General features: G+C 45.5%; 1 protein-coding gene across 1 annotated transcript in view; it reads left to right on the top strand.

Annotated features, from left to right (window-relative positions):
* Window positions 1–22,502, top strand: part of SEL1L3 (SEL1L family member 3) — a 104,965-nt gene that overhangs the window by 29,492 nt on the left and 52,971 nt on the right. The window contains exons 6-9 of the mRNA XM_023515335.1: window positions 567–625; window positions 8,752–8,884; window positions 10,464–10,596; window positions 12,137–12,277. Coding sequence (XP_023371103.1) covers window positions 567–625; window positions 8,752–8,884; window positions 10,464–10,596; window positions 12,137–12,277 — 466 coding nt within the window. The remainder of the gene's footprint in view (window positions 1–566; window positions 626–8,751; window positions 8,885–10,463; window positions 10,597–12,136; window positions 12,278–22,502) is intronic.

The following is a 22,502-nucleotide window of genomic DNA, read 5'->3' as shown; positions in this document are numbered from 1 at the left end:
CCAGCACACGTTTCCTATGCCCTGGTACTGTGGTAGCACCGGGGAAGATAATTGGCCCCGTAAGTTCACAGGCTTATGTTGGAGCCCAAGACCCAAAAAAGAAACCAGGTGAGACTTTCACGACCAAAGCCTGTCAGGGAAGGGGAGATAGCAACAGCGGTGTGTGGAGGACATGCAGCCCCAGCTTGCTTTCCCCCAAAGGCTCTCAAGGAATCAGAGGAAGATTTCAAAAACTCCTTGTAGTATCACACACATTGCCTTGTTTTTCTAGGCAGCATGCTTTTAAAGACAAAGAGATCAAACAAAACTTCAGCTTGGAGTTTGGAGGTATCTGAAACCCACTGGCAGAAACTGCACTGTAGATATTTTTAGCTGCCTCAAGTCATTTGAGGAAGTAAATATATTAAGTCTTAAAAACATGCACAGGGCTAGTAAGCTGTTAATTGTATTTCTGCCGAAACTGATCAGGTAAAAGGCTCTCCAGCATATGTGATGAGTCATTTAGACCAAGACTCTATTGATCATAATTGAGGCATAACTGATTCTTAGCTATCTCTCCCATCTAGATAGTAGTAACTGCTAGCATTGGGCAGGATTTGAGAAGCTACCGTGATCAGACCATTAGGTAAGTGTGATTTTTTTTTTTCTTCAAAATCTGGCTGGGCAAGGGTTAAGGAATTTCATACTTTAGTCTTTAATCCCAATGTTATTCCATATCTCTTCATTCAGCTTTTGCAAGCATGGACTGTTCTCTGCCCTCTAGCTAGTCTTTGTACATTTTTTTTTTTTTTTTTTTACCATGCAGGAACTCTCTCGGTTTCCCCTGCAAGCTTTTTTTTTCTAAGCAAGAAAAACTAGTCCTCTCCCCAGATCTCATTGTAAATTCTTCCTTTCATGGCACTTTATAATTCATTTTCTTTGAAAATTATCTTCTATGAAGGATTCTAAAAAATAAATCAAAGTATTAATGTTGCTTATTGAGGATGGTTGGTACCTCTGGTCTAGTATAAAACATAAAAGCAGACAGCCTTCATATTTATGTTTATAATCTAGATTTGAAATGTATACAACTATTGATATTGGTGTCACTTGTCATCCTTATATAACAATTCTCTACAAGAGTCATAGATATTGAGCATTGAGTCAATTTCTTGCCTTGTGTTTTGTAATTTCTTCAATTTGCTCCTATATCCACACATATAATAGCAGGTTTTATAGAGTCAGAACTGCAGGGCAAACTTCATTAAGATGTGGGATGCCCTGTCATAGTTAGACAGTAGAGGTTTGCAGATGGTCCCCAACTTAAGATGGTTTAAGATTTTTTTTTATATGTTGGCTTTATTGAGGTATGAAATGCATTTTCAACTTAATGATGTGTTCAACTTATGTTGGTTTTGTGAGGACATAACCCCATCGTATGTCAAGGGGCATCTGTAATTGAATATTTAAAAATAAGTATAAGTATATAAAAATAAGTATACCCCTAATCCCAGCATTCTGGGAGGCTGAGGCAGGTGGATTGCCCTGAGCTCACAGGTTCGGGACCAGCCTGAGCCAGAGTGAGATCCTGCCTCTAAAAATAGCAGGGCATTGTGGCAGATGCCTATAATCCCAGCTACTTGGGAGGCTGAGGCAAGGGAATTGCTTGAGCCCAAGAGTTTGAGGTTGCTGTGAGCTGTGACGCCATGGCACTCTACCAAGGGCAACAAAGTGAGACTGTCTCAAAAAAGACAACAAGTAGGAGTATATGACATACTTCCAGGGTGAGGGACTCAAGTACGGCTCAGACTTTGGGCTTTACTTTATAACCACAAATAATGTGACCTAATCGTGTGTACCCTCATATTAACCTGAAATAAAAAATAAAGAGGAACTTGCTAACAAAAATAAAAAATAAAAATAAGCATACAGATCAGTTTTGTATGTATAATTTTAAAAATGGTACCAGGACTGCGGGACACATCATCTGGGTTGGGGGGGCATGGATCATTTCTCCAGTCTTTTTTTTTTTAGACAGAGTCTTACTCTGTAACTCTGGGTAGAGTGCTATGGTGTCGTCATACCTCGCAGCAACCTTAAACTCTTGCCTCAGCCTCCTGAGTAGCTGGGACTACAGGCACCCACCCCAACACCCAGCTATGTTTTCTATTTTTAGTAGAAACAGGGTCTCATTCATGCTCAGGCTCGTCTCAAACTTTGGAGCTCAAGCGTTTCTCCCCACGTCGGCCTCCCACAGTGGTGAGATTACAGACGTGAGCCACTGCCCCCGGCCACTTCTCCAGTCCTTGCTCATTTCAAGGCAGCAAGCAGAACGCTGCCTTCCCAACAGGCTCCAGGTGAGCAGCGTTCCATGCAACCAAAATTCTCTTGGAAACTGATTATTAAAGAAAGGAGAGCAAAGAGAGACAGAGACAGGAATAGAGGGATATACACTTTAATTTTTTTTTTAACCATTCCTGTTTTCATTTAAGTCAAACAGATTTCTTTTAGGCTCTGGGCACATAGAACAATTCTTACTTTTGTGGCTGGGTGAAAGGGATGAGAGTTTTACAGAGAAGCTAGGGACGCATTATCACTTAGCATTTTTACAAAGCAAGGTGTGGAGTGGCTTGATAGCTACTCTGAAACACAAAGGCTAAGGGCTGAGGGCAAAGAAAAAGTCTCCAGGTGAATCCCTGAGATGGGCAGATTGCTTGAGCTCGGGAGTTCAGGACCAGCCTGAGCAAGACCAAGACCCCCAATCTCTAAAAACTAGCCAGGCGTTGTGGCGGGCACCTGTAGTCCCAGCTACTCAAGAGGCTGAGGCAAGAGAATCTCTTAAGCCCAGGCGTTGGAGGTTGCTGTGAACTATGACCGCATGGCACTCTAGTCAAGGTGACAAAGTGAGACTCTTGTCTCAAAAAAAAAAAAGTCTCTAGGTGGATGTGGACCACCGGAAAGTGTTCAACACATGGGAGTTTTATTATGTAATAGGGGCCCATAGAATCTTCTCTGCAAAGATCAAGAATGGCAAGGTTCCAGAGGTCTTTTGGCAGAAACAGATGATCTGTGGGTCCTTTGAGAATCTCTTCTGGCCATGATTCTGTGAGCTGGGCTCCAGACATTAGGGCTTTTGTTTCAGGATGTGAAGTCTAACGTGGCCACTTCCTCGTTCTTCCCCGACACCCACACCCAACCCTAGGACATCGTTGACAGCTGACTGAATTTCACAGTCTCCTTTCTGTTTTCTGTGTAAGGGCTTCTATTCTTCTTTAATGGAAGAGATTTAGAGGCCAACCTGAGTGAATAGCAGACGGAGTGGTCACACTGTGATCTGGGCTGGATCAATAATGAGGGGGGAATCTCGAGCCTAAAACTTAAGAGGCTGCCAGAAAGCTCAGGGGTCACATTCGTTAGCTGGGGTGCTGGGACCAAGCACCAAAACCGAGTGGCTTGAACAACAGAAATGTATGGTCTCAGTTTTAGAAGCTGGAGGTCCGGTCATGGTCTGGGCAGGGCCGTTTTCCCTGAAGGTGGCAGGAAGGCTCTGTCCCAGGCCTCTCTTCCAGTTTCTGTCTCTATGGCTTGTGGCGACATAATTCCAATCTTCACGTAACCTTGTCCCTCTGTGTCTATGTCCAAATTTCCCCTTTTCATAAAGATACCAGACCCATTGGATCAGTGGTCACCCCACTCCAGTATGACCTCGTCTTAACTAATCACATCTGCAACGACCCTATTTCCAAATAAGGTTACAATCTGAGGTCCTGGGTGTTCAGACATCATCATATGAATCTGAGAAGTGGGGGCAGGGCACAATTCAACACAACAGTAACCATGATAAATAATATCTTAATATGATGTTAATTCAAAAACTGCAGTGAATGAAAAGAACCCATGATGAACAAAATACAGCAATTTTAAGACAGGTTTCATATGAGCCCATAAGGTTCTAGGGATGAGGACTGATTGGGGGGTACAATCTATTTTGACATTCCAGTTCAAGCATTGAAATGATCCCTTACCTAGTAAGAGTGGCAGTGTCCAGACCTGGGGTGCTTCTCCCCACCACCTCCACCCTGGAACCCCCACCCTCCATCAGCAGAACAACCAGAGGTAGAGCCAAGCCCAAGCTAGGGGGATTGTCCATTACCCTCCCTTGGGTTCCCATTGTTCAGTATTTGGAATCTCATCCCTGCCCGGGAACCCCATTTGTAGAGTGGACCAAGCCAGTGAGCAAAACATCAAATATTTCCCCTTTTCTGATCACAGGTGTCCCAGGGAAAGCCTCTTCAAACTCCCTGTTTGTTCTAGCAAACATAGTGATGTCTGCTATGCCACAACGTGGTGCAGGAAGAGCAAAATTAGCGCTCAGAATTATAGTGCTGTGCTCAAGCGAGGGGCTGTCACTAACACTCGGTGACAGGCAGTGACGTCAAGCCCCTCCAGTCCTAAATTCATTCATTCATTCACTCACCTAACATACATGTATTGAGCACCTATCACACGCCGTACACAGCGCTTGACTCTTGGAATGAAACAATGAACAAAAAGAATGCATTTCCTTCCTTCATGGAGCTAAGGAATCTAGAGGGGGAGACAGAGATTAAATAAGTAAATTCACAGATAAATTTAAAACGACAGGTTGTGGTGAGGGCTAGGAAGCAAATGAATAGGGTGGCTTGAGAACAGGACAAAGAGGTCAGAATTTAGAGCAGGTACCGAGGAAGAGACACGTAAGATGACAATTACTATAAGAGGGATAGGGGCAGCTAATTTGAAGCTGTAAGTTAGTGGTTCTCAACCTATTTTAATCTCATGGCACACTTGAACTTATAGTTAAACTTCCACAGCACACTTAAATTATGTGGATCAAAAAAAAAAGAAGAGTAAAAAAAATTACTTAACTGTGCTTTGAACTTCTTTAAAAAATAATTTAATTAGGGCGGCGCCTGTGGCTCAGTAAGTAGGGTGCCGGCCCCATATCCCGAGGTTGGTGGGTTCAAACCCTGCCCTGGCCAAACTGCAACAAAAAAAATAGCCGGACATTGTGGTGGGCACCTGTAGGCCCAGTTACTTGGGAGGATGAGGCAAGAGAATCACCTAAGCCCAAGAGCTGGAGGTTGCTGTGAGCTATGACACCACGGCACTCTACTGAGGGTGACAAAGTATGACTCTGTCTCTAAAAATAATAATAATTGAATTAATAATTTTTAAAAATGTTTGAGGCACACCTAGGACCCTCTCACAGAATACCAGCGTGCTATGGCACACCAGGTAAAAATCACTGCTCTAAGTTCTTCTACCAAAGAAACCTCAAGCTGCTGTCTCCTAATTCTGAATTGAGGCCTATTGAATGAAAAGAGTGATTCTTTCGGGCTGCTGGTGCTCTGTATTAATAAACCAGGGCACCCTCCTATGTCCAGATCAGAGTAAAGATCATTTGCCAGGGTGTCGTTTTTGAGATTTTCAAAAGGGACTGGCTTGGGCTTTGGAGAATCCAGCTCAGCTTTTATGTCAGTGAAATTGATGGCCATCAAACAGTGCTCGGTACAAGGAATCTCTTGCAGTCTTTGTGCAGACACTGAGCATTTTAGAGAAGAAAAATGCAGACCCACCGATGTTGTTGGAGACCAAGCTGGACTAATCTCCTGTTGGTTGATAGTAATGACAGCTTACAGATTACAGTCCAGGGCCATCGGGACCAAGGAATTTGTTACCAGCTGAAAACCTCTGCTAAAGCAGGGATTCATAAATATAAGACACTGTCCTTAAGCCCTTAAACATTTTTTAAACAGTTTTTTCTTTTCTTTTGAGGTGCAGTCTCTCTCTGTCACCCAGGCTGGAATGCAGTGGGCTGCCTGATGATAGCTTACTGCAGCCTTGAACTCCTGGGCTCAATCAATCCTCCCACCACAGCCTCCCAAGTAGCTGGGACTATAGGCATGTGCCATTAAGCCCAGCTAATTATCATTATTTTTTAAATTTTTTTATAAATATGGGATCTTGCACTATGTTGCCCAGGTTGGTCTTGAACTCCTGGCCTCAAGTGATCCTCGCACCTTGGCCTCCCAAAGTGCTGGGATTACAGACGTGAGTTATTTTGTCCAGCCACTTACCTTAAGTAATTAAAAAATACATGTAAGTGTACATGTATTGGCCCATCTTTCCAGAGACAGGGCTTTCCTTGGAGTGTAGATCTGCACATTTGGAGCTCCCTGTGGTCTTTCTCATGTACACCACGTCCAATTTCTGTTTTTTCCCAAAGGAAAAGAAAACATAGACATTTAGGAAACGATCAGAGCCCCAAAGCCATCCAGATTTCCTCAATTTCTTTTCCCAATTTTTTATAGTTGTCTTCATTCTCTGATTTTTTTTTTATAACCTCTCTTTGCTGAGTCTGTCTGAAATAGCCAACTTAGTTTCTATGGAAAGAACAACTCTTTGCCCCCTACTCGTAGTTTATTGGATTATAGATTGATGTAAATAGCATGGTTACACCAACCACGCCATTGGTGTTGAGGGTGTGAGAATAAGCATATCTTCCCTTCCTAAGCATGCAGCTCAAACGCTGGAGGGCGGAAGCCCAGTGGTGGACTAGGTCAGTAGTAACAAGAACTGAACTAGCAGTAATGACGCCTGTTATGTGCCCAGCATAATCCCATACGCTTTGCTTGTACCATTAGCTTATTTGATCTTCACAGCCACCATATAGGTAGGTACTATGGCTATTTCCATTTTTAAACTGATGAGACTCCGGCTCCAGAGAATAGCCCCCAGGCAACAAGCATCAGTGTCATAGGCAGCAGTTAGTAAGTTTTCCAGGAGTGGGACTGTTGGGGAAGCTGGCGAGTTAGGCCAGTGGGTTAAGACCCTCTTCTGAGGCATGTTGCAAAGTCTCCATCTGCGACAGGTGTCTCTCTTGAGGGTTGTCGGAACTTTCATGTCTTTCCAAGGTCTTGAAAGACAGAATCTTGGATTCTGTGGAGAACCGTGTGGCCTCTCCTGAAGGAAAAGGAAGAGACCATCGTTCTTTGAGTCCTTCAAGGCTGAGATTCTGAAAAGAAAACCGTCAGGAGGTGGAGCTCTTCTTTTCCGTGTTAGATGCATCTGTGGGGAGCTGGCTCCCTGCCTTCCTGCCCTCCTGCCGCCATTCGTGCCCAGTCCTTCTCCTTTGGTGTTTCCCTCCTGGCCAGGCGCACCTGCTAGGGGTGGGTTCTTTGCTAGCAGGCAGTCCCTCCGCTGTGCTGGAATGCCCCTGGGCTGCCTGGCTTTCCTGGTCCCACTGTGGGTAGCTCACTGTGTCCCCAGCCATGTCACCCTGGCCCTTTGCTGCCTCAGCTCCCTGGGCCCCTGGCCGCCAGCCTGACTCTTTTTTTTCTTCTTTCCTTACGCTTCCATCTGCCCTCTGCACTCTCCAGCTCTCTCCTTTCTGCCTGGCTTCCCATCTGACCCCCCACACCCTGCTGTCCACATATGTTCTGATCACACTTGGTTCCCCCATTCCTATTTTAGTTTTTAAATAGGCAATAAAGGCACGTGGTTTCGAAAGTCAAAATTACATGAAAACACAGTTAAATGTTTTACGTCCAACGCTGTCCCCATGCACCCCATCCCATCCTCTACCCCCAGAAGAAATACTTCTATTAGTCTCTTGTTATCCTTCCAGAGTTTCTTTATGTAAATACAAAAAACATCCAGTTTCCTCTTTCTTAGATAAAAGGAATACTCTATCTTCTGTGCTTTTATTTGGAGCGGTCTGCAGGCCCCCTTTTAAAGCTGCATAGTTAAAAAAAAAAAAGCAAAGCTCCAGGCCTCATTGGACGGGTGGGCCAGTTCTCACAGACAGATGCCTGGGGGTTGCCAGTTTGTGGTGAATAAAACAGTGCTGCAAGGAGCAGCTTCGTGCATTTTATACACGCCATCCCGTTTTTTCCTCCCATTTCCTTCCTGATGCTTCCAGGGATGTCCAACCTTTTGGCTTCTCTGGGCCACACACACACACAAACACTAATGAAAACCGATGAGCAGATAAGAAACAGCACATTCCATTTTCTGTGATCTCCACCACCGCAGACAAGTAAAGCAAAACGGTCCCCACGTAATCTGTATTCAGCCCACGGGCTGCAGGTTGGACACCCCTGAGAGCCCTTTAGGAGAATATGGAGTGGACCTGTGACATGCCACTTGTGCTGACTTCTTGCTCTTGGTCAAGCCCGCCCCCTGACTTTGTTGGAGCCGCTTAAGTTAGTTTTAACTCAGTTATCATCTGACTGTCCCCGTGTTTAGGGATGCCCACAGCCACCTTCTATTCACACGACCAGTTTTTTTTTTCTTTTAGTTTAGAATATTTCCAATTAAAACCGATGATTCCCATTAGAACCCCATTGATCGCAAAGAGTCTCACCAATATCGATGGTCAGTGTGGACTGAGTATTTACTTTGGGCCGAGCACTCTGGTGGATGCCTCACGTCTTTCACTTCACTTAATCCTTTTCACAATCCCATAGGTGAAGAACAAGTGAAAAAAATGAGAAAACCGTCTCGGAGATGTTAAATGAGGGGGCCGAGGTCCCACAGCTGGAAGACAGCAGACTTGGGGTCCCCACCCAAGTCCAAGTCCACCTGACCCCACACTGGTCCCATCTGCTAAAACCCAGAGTGAAGGGTTGGGGGCAATTTGGGTTATGTCTAGGAGGGTCGATGAAAGGGTCTCTTTGAAAATAATCTAGTTCCAGCCCAGCTGTCTTAAGCCTTTGTGCTCTTCCCTAGCTTCCGGGAAGATTTCCATTACAACGACACAGCTGGGTACTTCATTATTGGAGGGAGCAGGTACGTGGCTGGCATCGAAGGGTTTTTCGGACCCCTGAAGTACTACCGCCTCCGCAGTCTGCACCCTGCCCAGGTGAGTCCAAGGGATCAGGAAGTTTGCAGCACCCATGGGTGATGGGTTTGTGGCTCTGGGGTGTAGAACCCAGCCCCAACGGGAGATTTACCCATGCTGCTCTGGGCATCACCTCTGTCAGCAAATGTAATTGACATGGAGGCTCCCCCACCCCAGCAAATGCAATCGTTCATTTCTGTTCAGGTTTGGTTGGTTTAGTGCTCATAAAATGGAAATCATTTACTTCCTCTGTTTTAATAACTACTAGCTTAATTATGGAGTAGATTTTTATCAGGCTGTTGCCTATCCAGTGATTAAGCTAATGAAAGAGAGTCTTAGTTATTTGGTAAAGCTCCTCTTGTATGCTATTATTTAAAGTATCAGAGGAGGAGATGCTGTAACAAATTAAAATCTTGGTTCCGTTGGCTGCTCTCTTCAGAAGCACAGGCTCACACCGGGGCGGGCTGGCAGTGTTTTTACAGATGGAAGAGGGCTTTGTATTCAGAGCCGAATCTACCGCACAGTGGTTCCCAATCCCACACCCTCCCCTGAATGGGTGCATCCAGCTCTCCAGGCCAGCCCCTGATGGACTGGAGGGGGAGAGGGCTGTTTTCCCAGGAGGGAGCCCTCATAGCAGGTGTCCCCTGGGCTGACCCCCACTGACACCCGAGAGAGGAACATTCTCATGATCCCGTGGGGTTTATTCTGGGAAGAACAAGGGTGATTGGCAAAGCCATAAGTAGGAAAAATGAGGAGGCCTACGGTCCATGGGTGACATCTTAGAGCCTCTGTTGAGAGACTTCTATGAGAAGAGAAAAATGACATTCATGTTCCCATTTGTTCAACAAATCCTTAGGGAGTCCCTACTATGTGCCAGGCTCCGGGCTGGTGCTGTGTCCAGCAAGATGGATTAAGAGGATAGCTTTAAACATTGTTTTGGAAGGTAGTCCAGAATTAGAAGTTTATTTAATACCATGAACAAAACATACATATACATATGCATACATACACACACACATACATACACGCTGGGGTGCCAAAAAAGTGAACACATTTTAAGAAATGAAAAAACTGGATTAAAATGGTCATAATATATACCGAGAACAAAAGACAAACACACGTCACACTGAGCGCCTCTTGTAATTGCAGAAGTCAACGTATTACAAATTTAATACCGTTTTTCCCTTTTTTAAAATGTGAATACCTTTTTGGGCACCCTCTTTGTGTGTGTATACATATATATTCACACACAAAAACTGAAACAGAAATTATACTATGAATGCAACCCTTGCTTTGTTCAATGCACTCCGACATTTTGTGTTCTACTTTATAAAAACAAAAGTCACCACCAACACTCAGCTGGTTACCACCTCCTGAAATAATTGAACAACCCTCTAGTAGGTTCCAACCCATTTTTGTTTTTGTTTGGTTTTTTAGAGACAGAGTCTCCCTCTGTTGCCCTGGGTAGAGTGCTGTGGCATCATACAATATGTATAAGCAAGCCACCTGGAGAATGGAGTCAGCTTGAGCACATCCTTGTATGCGTGGGTGGGTATTTCACGACAGGTGTTGTTCATTCAACTTTCTTGCCTTCTTCTAGATTTTTAATCCCCTCCTTGAGTCTCAGCTTGCTGAACAGATCAAGTTATATTATGAAAGGTGTGCTGAAGTGCAAGAAATTATATCTGTGTACTCCTCCGTGGCACAGGACGCGGACCAGAGGCAAGAGGCATGTAAGTGTTGACCCACAGAAGAGCCCTTGGAAGCGCCGAGCATTTGTACACATATTCGACTTCTCCCTAAGGAGATTAAAATTGAACATACGTGACTTGGCTCAGATACCAATGGGGACGAGTATGACCTTGAGCCCTCGGAAGATGGATACGAGTGAAAGTATGCATGTACCTGGATTCCAAAAAGACCACTGACAGCCCAGAAGAACTAAAACATGTCTCATAGCTTCACCCATAAAGATCTGGTTTAAGAATACAAATGAAAGGGGGCATTTTGCACCTCGCGTGGCATTATTCCCGTCCATAAGACCAGCCTAAGAAAATAAAAATGAATTGGAGAGGAAATTAATCATTAGAAATGTTTCCCCATGGGTGCACTTTTGTCTTGGATCATTAATACCTGAATATTAGCTTTCAGAAATGTTGAACAATGACTCTGTTGTTTGGGGCTTGGTTTGATTTTTTTTAAATCCTTGGAATTGACTCATGCTGGAAGACACGGGTAATTTTCAACAGAAGGGATGAATTCGAAATAGACTGTGATCGTGTGTGCTCATATTTGCAGGGACATCCTTTTACTCATATAAGGTGTTTAGCAGCCACAAAACGTGGTCCTGTCTGGCCTTCCCATGTTCCAGCTTGGATCTAGCCCTCATGAGCCTCTCTGTGCTACAGATCTTGGTTGTTTGATATAGGGCACGGAAGTTATTCACATATGTTCCTTCTGGAAGAGAAATTCCTGTGGGGCCTTTGCCATCAGCAAAAGCGAATTGTGTATTTCAGTCTTGCCCATATGTCTCTCTGTCTCCAGAGCGGAACTTCCCGTTCCAGGCCCCGTGGAGGGATGGATGCGTCTCAAACATGCCCCGGTCCAATAGGGTTCACGTAAAATGGTCCCAGGTAGCCTTGAGCGGTGGTGATAGGTGAGCATGGGAAAGCAGAGCTTGTGCAATTTGATTTAAGAACAGGCCGTGCTGGTCCCCAGCTGCTGCTCTCACCGCTGAATCATCCAGAAATTATGATGCTGTCAGAGGAGGGGGAAGATATGTAGAAACAATAATATCCCAAACAGGAAAGAAACCGATCTGGATAACTTTCATGCTATCAGGAGAGATGGCCTGGGTGGGAAGGCCAGCCTGGCATGCTGATCTGTTTGGTGACCCCAGGAAGACTTTGCTAACATCCCCTGCTGCCTCGCCTCCCTGGGGGTCCTTTTACTTTGCTCCTCAACACACATGCCAACCAAATGGCCTAGATAGTGGCCTCCTGGGGACCAGGCAGAGGCCAGCTGCTCATTCTGTGGAATTATTCGACAGCCAGCAGCAACTTTGGCACATTTGCCTCAGACTTGGCTTTGAATCTGTGACCTGGGGCAAAGGCATCGTAGCCAATTTCCTATCCCTAAAGGGCCCAAACCAATATCCAGTAACTGTCAAGTCTGGCCACTTACTTCTCGCTTCTCTTAAAGAAAGGTTTTAGGGAGGCGCGGCCTTTTCTCTCCTAAGGGGTGTCATATCTTGTCTTTTTCCCTCCTGTGCAGGCCACCTCCACAATTCCTACCTGGATTTCAAGCGCAAGTATGGGGGACCCTCGACATGCAGAGCCTTCCCCTGGGAGAAGGAGCTGAAAGCCAAACACCCCAGCTTGTTCCAGGCCTTGCTGGAGATGGATTTGCTGACCGGTAATTGAGTCTTTGCCACAGCTCTGGGCTCTGGTTAGCGTGCAGGCTCCGTGGTTCTCTCTTGTCTCACTCACCCTCTTTGGTGATTTATGCCTCCAAGTTATTTTTAACCCTAGTGTTCTAGCTTAATTTCACATTTAAATTCTGCCCTTGTATGTCCACAAATCTCAATATATCTGTGCACATTTCCAAAGCTAAATGCAAAAACTTAAATTTAGGAATCGCTCATGCAATTCTTTATTTAAAGCCAAGGCCACAAATGGACAGCCAACAGCCAGAGCTGGCCCCCGACATACCTTCTTGAGTATCTAAAACATAATAATAATTACCAGTATCTCCAGCTCATGTGAAAGTGCAGAGTTCTGGCTTTCCTTGAAATCCCCAAAGATCTGGCAACACTGGGCCTTTGCTCCTCTGTGCCAGCCATCCTGGAGGTGCTGCAAAGGCACAGCCCTGTCCATCCACGGCCCTCCTGTCTGTTTCCTAACCCTCTGCCCACTTCATTCATGGTATGACCTGCCTGGGTCTTTAGACATTTGAACTTGAGACCTCCGATTTGAAGGCCTCTTTATTAAGCCTCATCTCAGGAACCTGCAAATACTTCTCAAGTCTTACCAGCGTCTCCTTACATCCATTGTGATTGACTTTGCTTAGTAACTACGTGCAGACCTCCGATTTGAAGGCCTCTTTATTAAGCCTCATCTCAGGAACCTGCAAATACTTCTCAAGTCCTACCAGCATCTCCTTACATCCGTTGTGATTGACTTTGCTTAGTAACTACGTGCAGACCACAGGGCTATGCAGGATCTTGCACCCAGGCCCACTAGAAAGAGGAGAAGCTGGAGCGTATTCTGCCTGGTTACGAGGAACCTGATGAGGGTGACGATACCTGTCTGAGCGCTGAGGGACAGCCCGTGGTGACCTGGGCATAGAACCAGGCCTTGGGTTGAAGCATTACAGAAACTGACTTCCCCCTTGTATACGAACTTTCTGAGAATAGCCACATCCAGCACTATAGATTCCCTTTGCAGATCATGACCTGCTCCCACCCTATCCAGGAAAAATCCCAGCCATGGGGTGAATTTCACCTTCATTCTTCTGCTGCTCAGTATGTGACTACTCAGTTACTTGGCTCGACTTCAGAGATAAGTTCCTGGCCTTGAGGGTGAACTTGAACTTAAAGAGAAATAGTGATATATATATATATATGTATATGTATGTATATATTTATTTATATTTAATATATAATATATATATATTTATACTTGGCTATATAATATATATATATATATATACTTGGCTCGACTTCAGAGATAAGTTCCTGGCCTTGAGGGTGAACTTGAACTTAAAGAGAAATAGTGATATATATATATATGTATATGTATGTATATATTTATTTATATTTAATATATAATATATGATATATATGTATATGTATGTATATATTTATTTATATTTAATATAAATATATATATATTTTAGAGACAGAGTCTCACTTTGTCACCCTTGGTAGAGTGCCGTGGTGTCACAGCTCACAGCAACCTCCAACTCCTGGGCTTAGGTGATTCTCTTGCCTCAGCCTCCTGAGTAGGAAATAGTGATATATTTTCACAAAGGCCATGTGCGTGAATGGTGGAGGCACGAGGAAGGGGGCGGTCAGTTCTACCTGGAGGGCCAAGGTGTTCCAGGGAGGCTTCCTAGAGGAGGTGACATGGGACTGATTCTTGAAGGGTCAGTAAGTGTTTGGCAGATCATCTAGGCGGGGGTGGGTATAGCAGGCAGAGTGGAGGCCGAGAAGTGGGAATGGCTCAGTGAGTTGAATGACATGAAGTGACCTTGGGGAGGCGGGAGGGTCCCTGGAGAGTGTTGGGTCTGACTAGGGCTCAGATGCCATCCTGGAGAGTTCTGGTTTTACCTGGGTATGCACCAAGAGGACGAGGAGCTGGGACGCCACATCATGTTGTGTGACAGTGTGGCCTCCAGAACCAGGTAGTCTGGCTCCAATTTTAACTTCTTACTCAGTTGATCGTGGACAATCACTTGATCATAGACAAGTTACCTAATTTTTCTGAGCCTCAGTTTCCTCATCTGCAAAATGGGAGTGATAATGGTACCACTCTCCTAGTGTTAGACTTGGTGAATTGATATATCTGAAATACTTAGAACAGGAGCAGCACACAATAGTACCTTCTCCATACTCCTTCTCTCCAAAAATGTCTCTAGACATAGACAAACGTCCCTAAGGAGACCAAATCACCCCGTTGAGAAATCCTGCTGTGTCAATGTTACTGCCATTATCACTGGGCAGAGAATTCCAGCTGTCAGCTGTCCGGGAGAGGATGATGCTGACCCCTAAGACAGGCAAACTGGACAGGGAAATGCACCTTGGATAATTTAGACTAAATGAGCCAAGACCACAGCCACACCAAAAGTGTCTTTGTGAGAATTCTGATCATACTGAAATATAGTTTTGCTGATTGGGAACAGTAGTGAATCATTTTCATAAAACATTTGTTTTTAAATAAGCACTCTCAATGAGAAAGTTTTCGTGTTATGGTTACAGCTCAAAGTTTTGTTTCTAAGAATTTAGAATTATTTTATTCTCCAGGGAGGCCTGGAAACAGAATCTAATTAAAAACCCAAATCATGGCTCGGCGCCTGTGGCTCAAGTGGCTAAGGCACCAGCCACATACACCTAAGGTAGCAGGTTCAAATCCAGCCTGGGCCCGCCAAACAACAATGACGGCTGCAACCAAAAAAAAAAAAAAAAATAGCCAAGCGTTGGGAGGCTACTTGGGAGGCTGAGGCAAGAGACTCACTTGAGCCCAGGAGTTGGAGGTTGCTGTGAGCTGTGATGCGACAGCACTCTACCTAGCGGGACAGCTAGAGGCTCTGTCTCAAAACAAACAAACAAACAAACAAAAACCCCCAAATCTTGAGCCCCAGAACCTTAAGGCTTCCTGGATATCAGTGCCATGGAACTGTCAGATCCCAATGCCATCGAGTGAGTTCCACTGACCTCTGTCGGGCTTCCGGGGTCCCCATCAATAGTGGGACCCACTTTATGACCCACTGCTCATGCCCAAAATGCCAGTCAGGTGCTTCTGGGGCCAAAATAGAAGAGTGATAAGGAACATACCCCTAGGGGCTGCACCTGCCAGCCTCCTCTGCCGCCACAGCCTCAGCATCCTTGGGCACAGGGGCACCTGCCTTCCTCCTCTCCCAGCCTTTCCCTTGAGGGCCTAGGAGCAGGCAGGGAGGGTGAGCAGAAGGGTGGGTGAATCTCTAGAACCACCCCCAAACCCTCATGCTACTTTCAGCACCTGTTTTTCTAGGTTACTCTGGAAGGATCAAGGAGCCTTCTGCCGAGGCTGGGTGCACGCTCATTCAAATTCATCTCTGCCTGGCATGGTGCCCTTGCTTGGGGCTATAATAGCATCTTCCGGCTAACTGGGAGAGAGATTGGTGTCTTACAATGTACCCAGTTCCCTAACAAGGCTGAGAAAAACGCAGAAGACTTGATTTTGTAAATTGATGGTAAAAAATAAGTTTACGTTTTCAGCATATCTTTACTCTGGTCTCTTATAGAAAAAAATCACAGCAAGGTGGGTGTGATGTTATGGTTGCTCTTGGTTCCTCAAATGCCCTTTCTTCCAAGTTCAGCCTGGCCCTAGCCCGGCTGTGGCGTGCTTCGGACAACTCCAGTTAATAGGAAGTATGTTTGCATTCTATTTTCTGCTGCTGCCCTGACCTGTCCTGTCCTGTTGATTAATAGACTTTATTAGAACATCCTCATCATATTCCATTTTTCATATCTGAGTTGAGCTACGAGAATGGACTTAGTATCAGATCCTTGATACTTGGAATTCTTCCCTCCGGAAACCGATTAGGCGCAATAGCACAGATAAGGAAGTCAGCTCATTGAGTATGTCTTTAAGTTACTCACAACTGTTTATTTATTCATCCACTCACCAAACAAGCATCGACTGAGTGTCCCCGGTGAGCCAGGACAGAGCAAAAACATGGCTGCGTTTTGAATGAGAGTTATGCGGGCTAAATGTGAAATATCAGCTCCCATAGTTCCCAAAGGGAATTAATGTCTGGAATTACCTTCCCTGGGATTTTTAACACATAAGGTGATGTGATGGCATAAGAGACGATAGCCTGTAGTTTCTGATTCTGCATGAGAGAGTCATCTTTTTCCCTGGCAGCGTCTCACATGTACAGCCGACACTCGGCTTCCCAGCTGCTACATGTGCCAGTTTCAGACCTGGGAGTGTTTCTCCCCTCCGCGTTGTGTGATTTCAGATGGATCATCTGCTCTCCGTCTCAGCCAACAACACACTTCAAAGGAGAGCTGAGAACGTTGCGGAGGGTAGCGAGAAAGCGAGCGGGAGGCTTCAGCTTCATTAACAATAAGTGGGAGCGTAGACAGAGTGTCCATTCCTGTCCAGTGAGGTCAGCGCTGGTCACCACCTTGAATTTGTTTCAATAACAGTCGTATTTTTCCTCTTCAAAAGAGAGGAGCCAGGTACTTACACTTCTACTCTATAAGGATGATGACTTTTTTTTTTTTTTTTACAATTTTTATTCATGGTAAAATACACATAACACGAAATTGGCTGCCTTCACCATTTCCAAGTGTACAGTTCAGTAGTGTTACAACAGACCCCCAGAACTTCTTCTTTTTTTTTTTTTTTTTTTGAGACAGAGCCTCAAGCTATCCCCCTGGGTAGAGTGCCATGGCATCACGCTCACAGCAACCTCCAACTCCTGGGCTCAAGCGAGTCTCCTGCCTCAGCCTCCCAAGTAACTGGGACTACAGGCGCCCGCCACAATGCCTGACCATGTTTTGGTTGCAGCCATCATTGTAGTTTGGCGGGCAGAACTTCTTCATCCTGCAAAACCGAAACTCTGTTCTCATAAAACAAGTTTCCGCTCCCCCCTAGCCCCAGACCCTGTAAACCACCATCCGACTCTTTGTTCCTATGAGTCCGACTGCTTTAGGTATCTCATATATATAAGTGGTGTCATACACAGTAGTTATCTGTGACAGGCTGATTTCACTTACCATGATGTACTCAAGACCCACGTTGTGGCATGTGTTAGAATTTCCTTTCTTTTTAAGGCTGAATAGCTTTCCATTATATGTACATTCTTCATTGTACTTATCCACATGGCTATCGATGTCCACTGGGGCTGCCTTCAGCTTGGCTGTTGTGAATCATGCCGCTATGAAAACCTGTGTACAAATAGCTCTGCTCTCCATGTTTTGGGATGTATGGCGTATTCAGAAGGAGAGTTGCCGGGTCCTGTGATAATTCTGTGTCAAATTTTTAGAGGAACCTCCACTCTGCTTTCCATAGTGGCCGCACCATTGAGTGTTCCCACCAAGGGTGTGCAAACGAGGGTTCCCACTTCCCCACGTGCCAGAGTACAGGCGCCAATGGCTGTTACTTCCTAGTTTTTTTGACAGCAGCCATCATGCCATGAGTTATAATTTATTTTTGTGCAGTGATTTATATGCTGGAGCAAGTCTGGTCTGGTCTGAATTAAGAACGTAGAGCTTTTATAAAGTGATGTAACATCTATGAAAGAGCTTCAGGGACAGAAGGGTACCAGATGGATGTGAGGGCTCGCTCAGCTGAATTGAGCTGGTCTTACTCTGCCGTGAGCTCCAGCTGTGAGATTCTATAAGTGTCTCTATTACTCACCCAGTTGCAGACTTGTGGAAGGTTAGTGGAGTATCCGACTTAGGCCTTCCATTCTAGACAGTGCCTGCACAGTGCTGGGCATATGCTAGCTGCTGAGGGCATCATCTTTCTTCCGTGTGACCTCACACGGCACATTTGTGCCCTGTACTCTCCATACCTTGCCCACTGGCAAACAACTTTTATGTCCCAACTTGAGTACAGCTTCCTACGTCATCCCTCCCATCTGGCCAGGCAGACACCTGCCTCCCCAGTGCCTCCCTGCATGCCCCATAGATAGCTTGTCTGTGCCAACTGTCTTCCTGTGTTAGGATTCCACGGTGGGGCATAGAAGTTCTCAAAGGCAGGAACCGTGTCTAGGTTTCCTTTGGGGACCCTGACCTTGACGAGTATTTGTCAAATAATTAAATCCAATGCAAGAGACTTGCAGTAAGAGGCCTCACTGTTAGTACTCAAAACACTTCTGCTGGCTCGCTGAATCGCTGGAGGAATGAGGAAGTTGACTTCCAGGAGACGCAAGTTTAGGGTCTGATCAGGACAAGCCGTGGCTCCCATCCAGACTGAGACGGTTCTCGGGCTTATTCTCCTTTCCTCCTATAATTTTTCTCATTTCTCCCACTCTTCCTCAGCCTGCATCCTCTCAGGAGCTCTGTCCTGTCTCTAGAAGCACCTCTGAAAAGGGGGGTTGGTTTCGGGTCTACCAGGACACTGTCTGCCAGCTTCCCACTGTCAGCAAAAGTATCCAGAGTCCTTCTGATCAGCCTCTTAGTTACAAAAGAATTCCAGAAATGTGGCTGGCTTGTTCTTGCTTTGTTTTATCTGTAATCTACTTATCTATCCTGGTGACTGTAAAACAACCCCAAGGGACATGCTCACCCAACTCATACCGTGAGTTGCCTACACCCTACCCCTGTGCTAGGATGCAAATGAAAATTGTGAACCAGCCCCCACACAATCTGCGCCAAGTGCCAGGGGTGCAGAGGAGGGAGGCTGGTTAACTGTGGACCAGTGACACAGCTGTTCCCGCTCTGATGCGTAGCAGGACCCGCTCCTTGCCTCCCAGAGTTGGCGTGCCTTTGAATTAAAGACGGCAGGGCCGCTCCGGGCGCCCAGCTGCAGCGCAGGCAGATGTGGCCAAGTGCTCTTCTTGCCTCGGGCATTCCAGAGCCACCGCTCTGCTTTCTGATTTCCTGGCGTGGCACGAGAATCCTCCTGTGTTGCTCTGTCCCTGAGTTCAGGACTGTCCAGGCTCTGGGGTGGCATCTAACAACGAGAACCCATGTTCAGGACTTTGGGGGCTGACAATCTAATTGGTCAAGCTCTGTGCTTTTTCCTGGGGAACCTCCAATTCTTTAGGAAAATGGCGCCTGCCAGAGCATAGAAATTGCCCCATTAGCATTTGGGCTTTTTCTGCTGCTGGTACGGTGGTGTTTTAGTATGCATATTTTTTCATTATTTAAGAGTTGTGCTGGCTATTGCCTTCCTTTACTTTCCTGTCACACCTTGCTTGTCAAAACTGAACTGTTTGAATTGAAACACCCTTTGAAAGAGGCTTTGACATCCAGAGAAGACTGGTGATGGGGACTGGGCTGGGGGGAGCCTGTGGGAACAGCAGCGGCAGGCCTGGCTAGAGGCCTGAGAGTTGGTTATGAAAGGAAACGGTGAGGAAGGAAACAAAGGCTCTGAGCAGGTGCCACGAAGGCAGAGAGGGGCGGGTGAACCAGACAAGTGAGCTGGCCAGCATACCCCTGGGGACATCAGCCCCAGGCCACACCTGTTCATTCCTCTCCCTCCTTCAAACCCCCATCTCACCACCACGTTCACAGGAATCAGTGCCCTGCCCCTGAGTAGAGGAAGTCCCAGCTCTGCCAACACCCGGTTCTCTGGGATGAGGCCAGGACCAAGGTTGGGCCCACCTCCCAGGGCTGACACCATCTGTGTTGTTCCCTCAAGGCCACTGCCTGCCTCTTGTCCCGGGTCTCGGAGTGCTGAGTGCAGGGGAAGAGGGTCTCCTCAAAATAGGCCAAGGGGCTCCCGGCTGCCCTAATACACTCTATTTGTTTTTAACCTTATTTCTTGCCAACAATTGCAATGTTCATTTGGAGACCCTAAAATGCAAAACATGGGAATGGTCGAAATACAATTACGTTACATAATAACAGCAGAAGACCTTTCCTTTTAAGAGCTGGGTTCCTGTTGTTTGTTGAGGAACCACTATCTTTGGTTTTGTTTTTGTTAAAGTGTACATTACAGCTTTTAAAATAATATACAGCGGCAGGAAGAAGAAAGCAAAGAACGGGCTGTGGCTTTTTTTGCCCAGAGAATAACAGTCCTGCAAGGACAGAGACGTAGAGAGGGAAGGAGGGAAGAAGGAAGGAAAGGAGAGAGGCAGGGAGGGTAGGAAAGGACTTACATAAAAGCAGAAAATTTATCCAAAAAAAGGCACAAATAGTTTACTTCGGAGAGAAAGAAGCCAGCTCTTTAAGCCCTCAGAGCCTGACAAGGGTCACCAGCTCACAATGCAAATGAGGAATGCATTGTGTTTTTTCTAAACCAGTAAACTTGCTGAGCTCAGTCCTTTTAATGGTTAAATGACATTTTCTCCTTTACTTTTTTTTCCCCTTTCAAACTTCTACTCACTTTGGATGCATTGCACCTCTTGGGCTTTGAGACTAAAAATGGCTTTCCTAGTTGATGTCTGGGCTGCTCTCACGGAGGGAGGGTGCTCGGCTCTGGCTGAATTCTCCAACAGACGCTGGTGCCAGCCCCGGGGCCTTCAGGAAGTGGCTCCCTTCTCATTTTTTGCTCTCCTACCAGTGAACACGCAAATGGCCACTGCACGATATATTGTAGGGAAGACAAAGAAGAGCAAAATAACGATGCCCTGCTACCCCAAAGGCAGTGAGGGTTAATTAACGACCGACCATGGCTTTGCTTCCTTGGCTTTTGGTGCAGAAAGAAAGAAAATTAGAAAGTGGCTCCTCTTCTATTTTGTTTGTTTGTTTCTTCATGATACCATTAATCTCCATCAACAAGGCATGTTTTTAGTTACAGATTGACTAGGAAAAAAAAAATGCATATGCTAAGCCAGATGGGTGAAATTAACAGTTGCATTAAACTGACTTTAAAATCTCCAGTCTCACAATATCACCCACGAGATCATGCCTTTGATTTGGGGTGACAGTTGGAATTCGAAGTTTAACCAATGTGTGAAACAAGCAGTTCGACCTTAGCATTGTTATATATTTTTTTTTTTATTATAGTCACTCGTGCAGAAAATCGTTTAGATTTTGTGGGTGTGCGTGCAGAGAAAATGCTGATTGGTAATATCGTGGGGAGACCTTAGGATTTTAACATACAAAGGAAATAAGGGAGTCCTTTCAACCCGCCTGTGTTTCAATCTGCTAAGGAGTTGAGCTTTGGGAAGGATTCTCATTTTGCTTCTCTTCTCAGCTACCTGGGCGCTCCTGCTAATGATTTCTGGGGTTCTGTGCCAGGGGTCAGCAGAGCAAGTGTTTCATCCGAAGCTTCATTTGGTTTGAGTCTCTCATCTGTGCCCACAAAGCTTTGGTCCATGGGTACCTAGGCAAAACTCGTCATAGTTAGGCATTTGACAGAACAGGTGAGGCAGGGACGAATTGTTAACAAAATTTTAATGTTGATTGGCTGGGATTGTGCACAGAGGGGCATCTCAGATGAGCATGCATTTAAAAGCAAATATGTCAGTAAGTAGCAGTAGAATTTATTTTGCAACTTTGAGTGCTACCGTGCATGCTGAATCTAGCGGAGAAGATTCTGACTGTGGTGAACGGTTGGGTAGTATGGAATTTTTCTTTCAACTATGCAAAGTGAAAATCCAAAGTGAGATCCCCGGACTCCTCACGGAAAGGGGTCTTATCATTCGAATATCATCCCAGCAGACGAATGGGAGAAATGTTCAAGGATGTTCAGTGCCATGTTGTTGGTTGTAGCAAAACCACTGGAAACAGCCCAAGAGTCTAAAAATGGAGAGCTGGTGGGGAAAATGGTCCAGCTGTAGAACGCACTAGTGTGGAAAGAGGAGAAAGAACGCACTTCTGACAGCCAGGAGGGAGAGATTCATAATAGGTCGTACAGCAGAAAAAAATAAGTTGAGAGTCAGAATCTACAATAGCTTAATGAATATTTGCAAAGAAAGATGTACATATATATGTAACTAGATGTATGTATGAATTACTGTATAGGCACAGGAAAAGTCTCAAAGCTTACACACCAAGCTTTTAACAGTTTTTACGTTCACTGTTAAAGAAAGATTGAGGAAGAGGAGACTTCTGTTTTTATTTTATACAAATCTGCATTTCTTTTTTTTTTTTTGGAGACAGTCTCTCTCTGTTGCCCTGGGTAGAGTGCCTTGGTGTCAACCTAGCTCACAGCAACCTCCACCTCCTGGGTTCAAGTGATCCTCCTGCCTCAGCCTCCTGAGTAGCTGGAAATACAGGTGGCCCACCACAATGTCTAGCTAATTTTTCTGGTTT

The sequence above is a fragment of the Otolemur garnettii genome, unplaced genomic scaffold (assembly GCF_000181295.1).
Source record: "Otolemur garnettii isolate 467f Iridium unplaced genomic scaffold, OtoGar3 scaffold00069, whole genome shotgun sequence".
Lineage (NCBI taxonomy): Eukaryota > Metazoa > Chordata > Mammalia > Primates > Galagidae > Otolemur > Otolemur garnettii.
The sequence above is the reverse complement of the archived record's forward strand: the minus strand, read 5'-3'. Positions and strand labels throughout refer to the sequence as shown.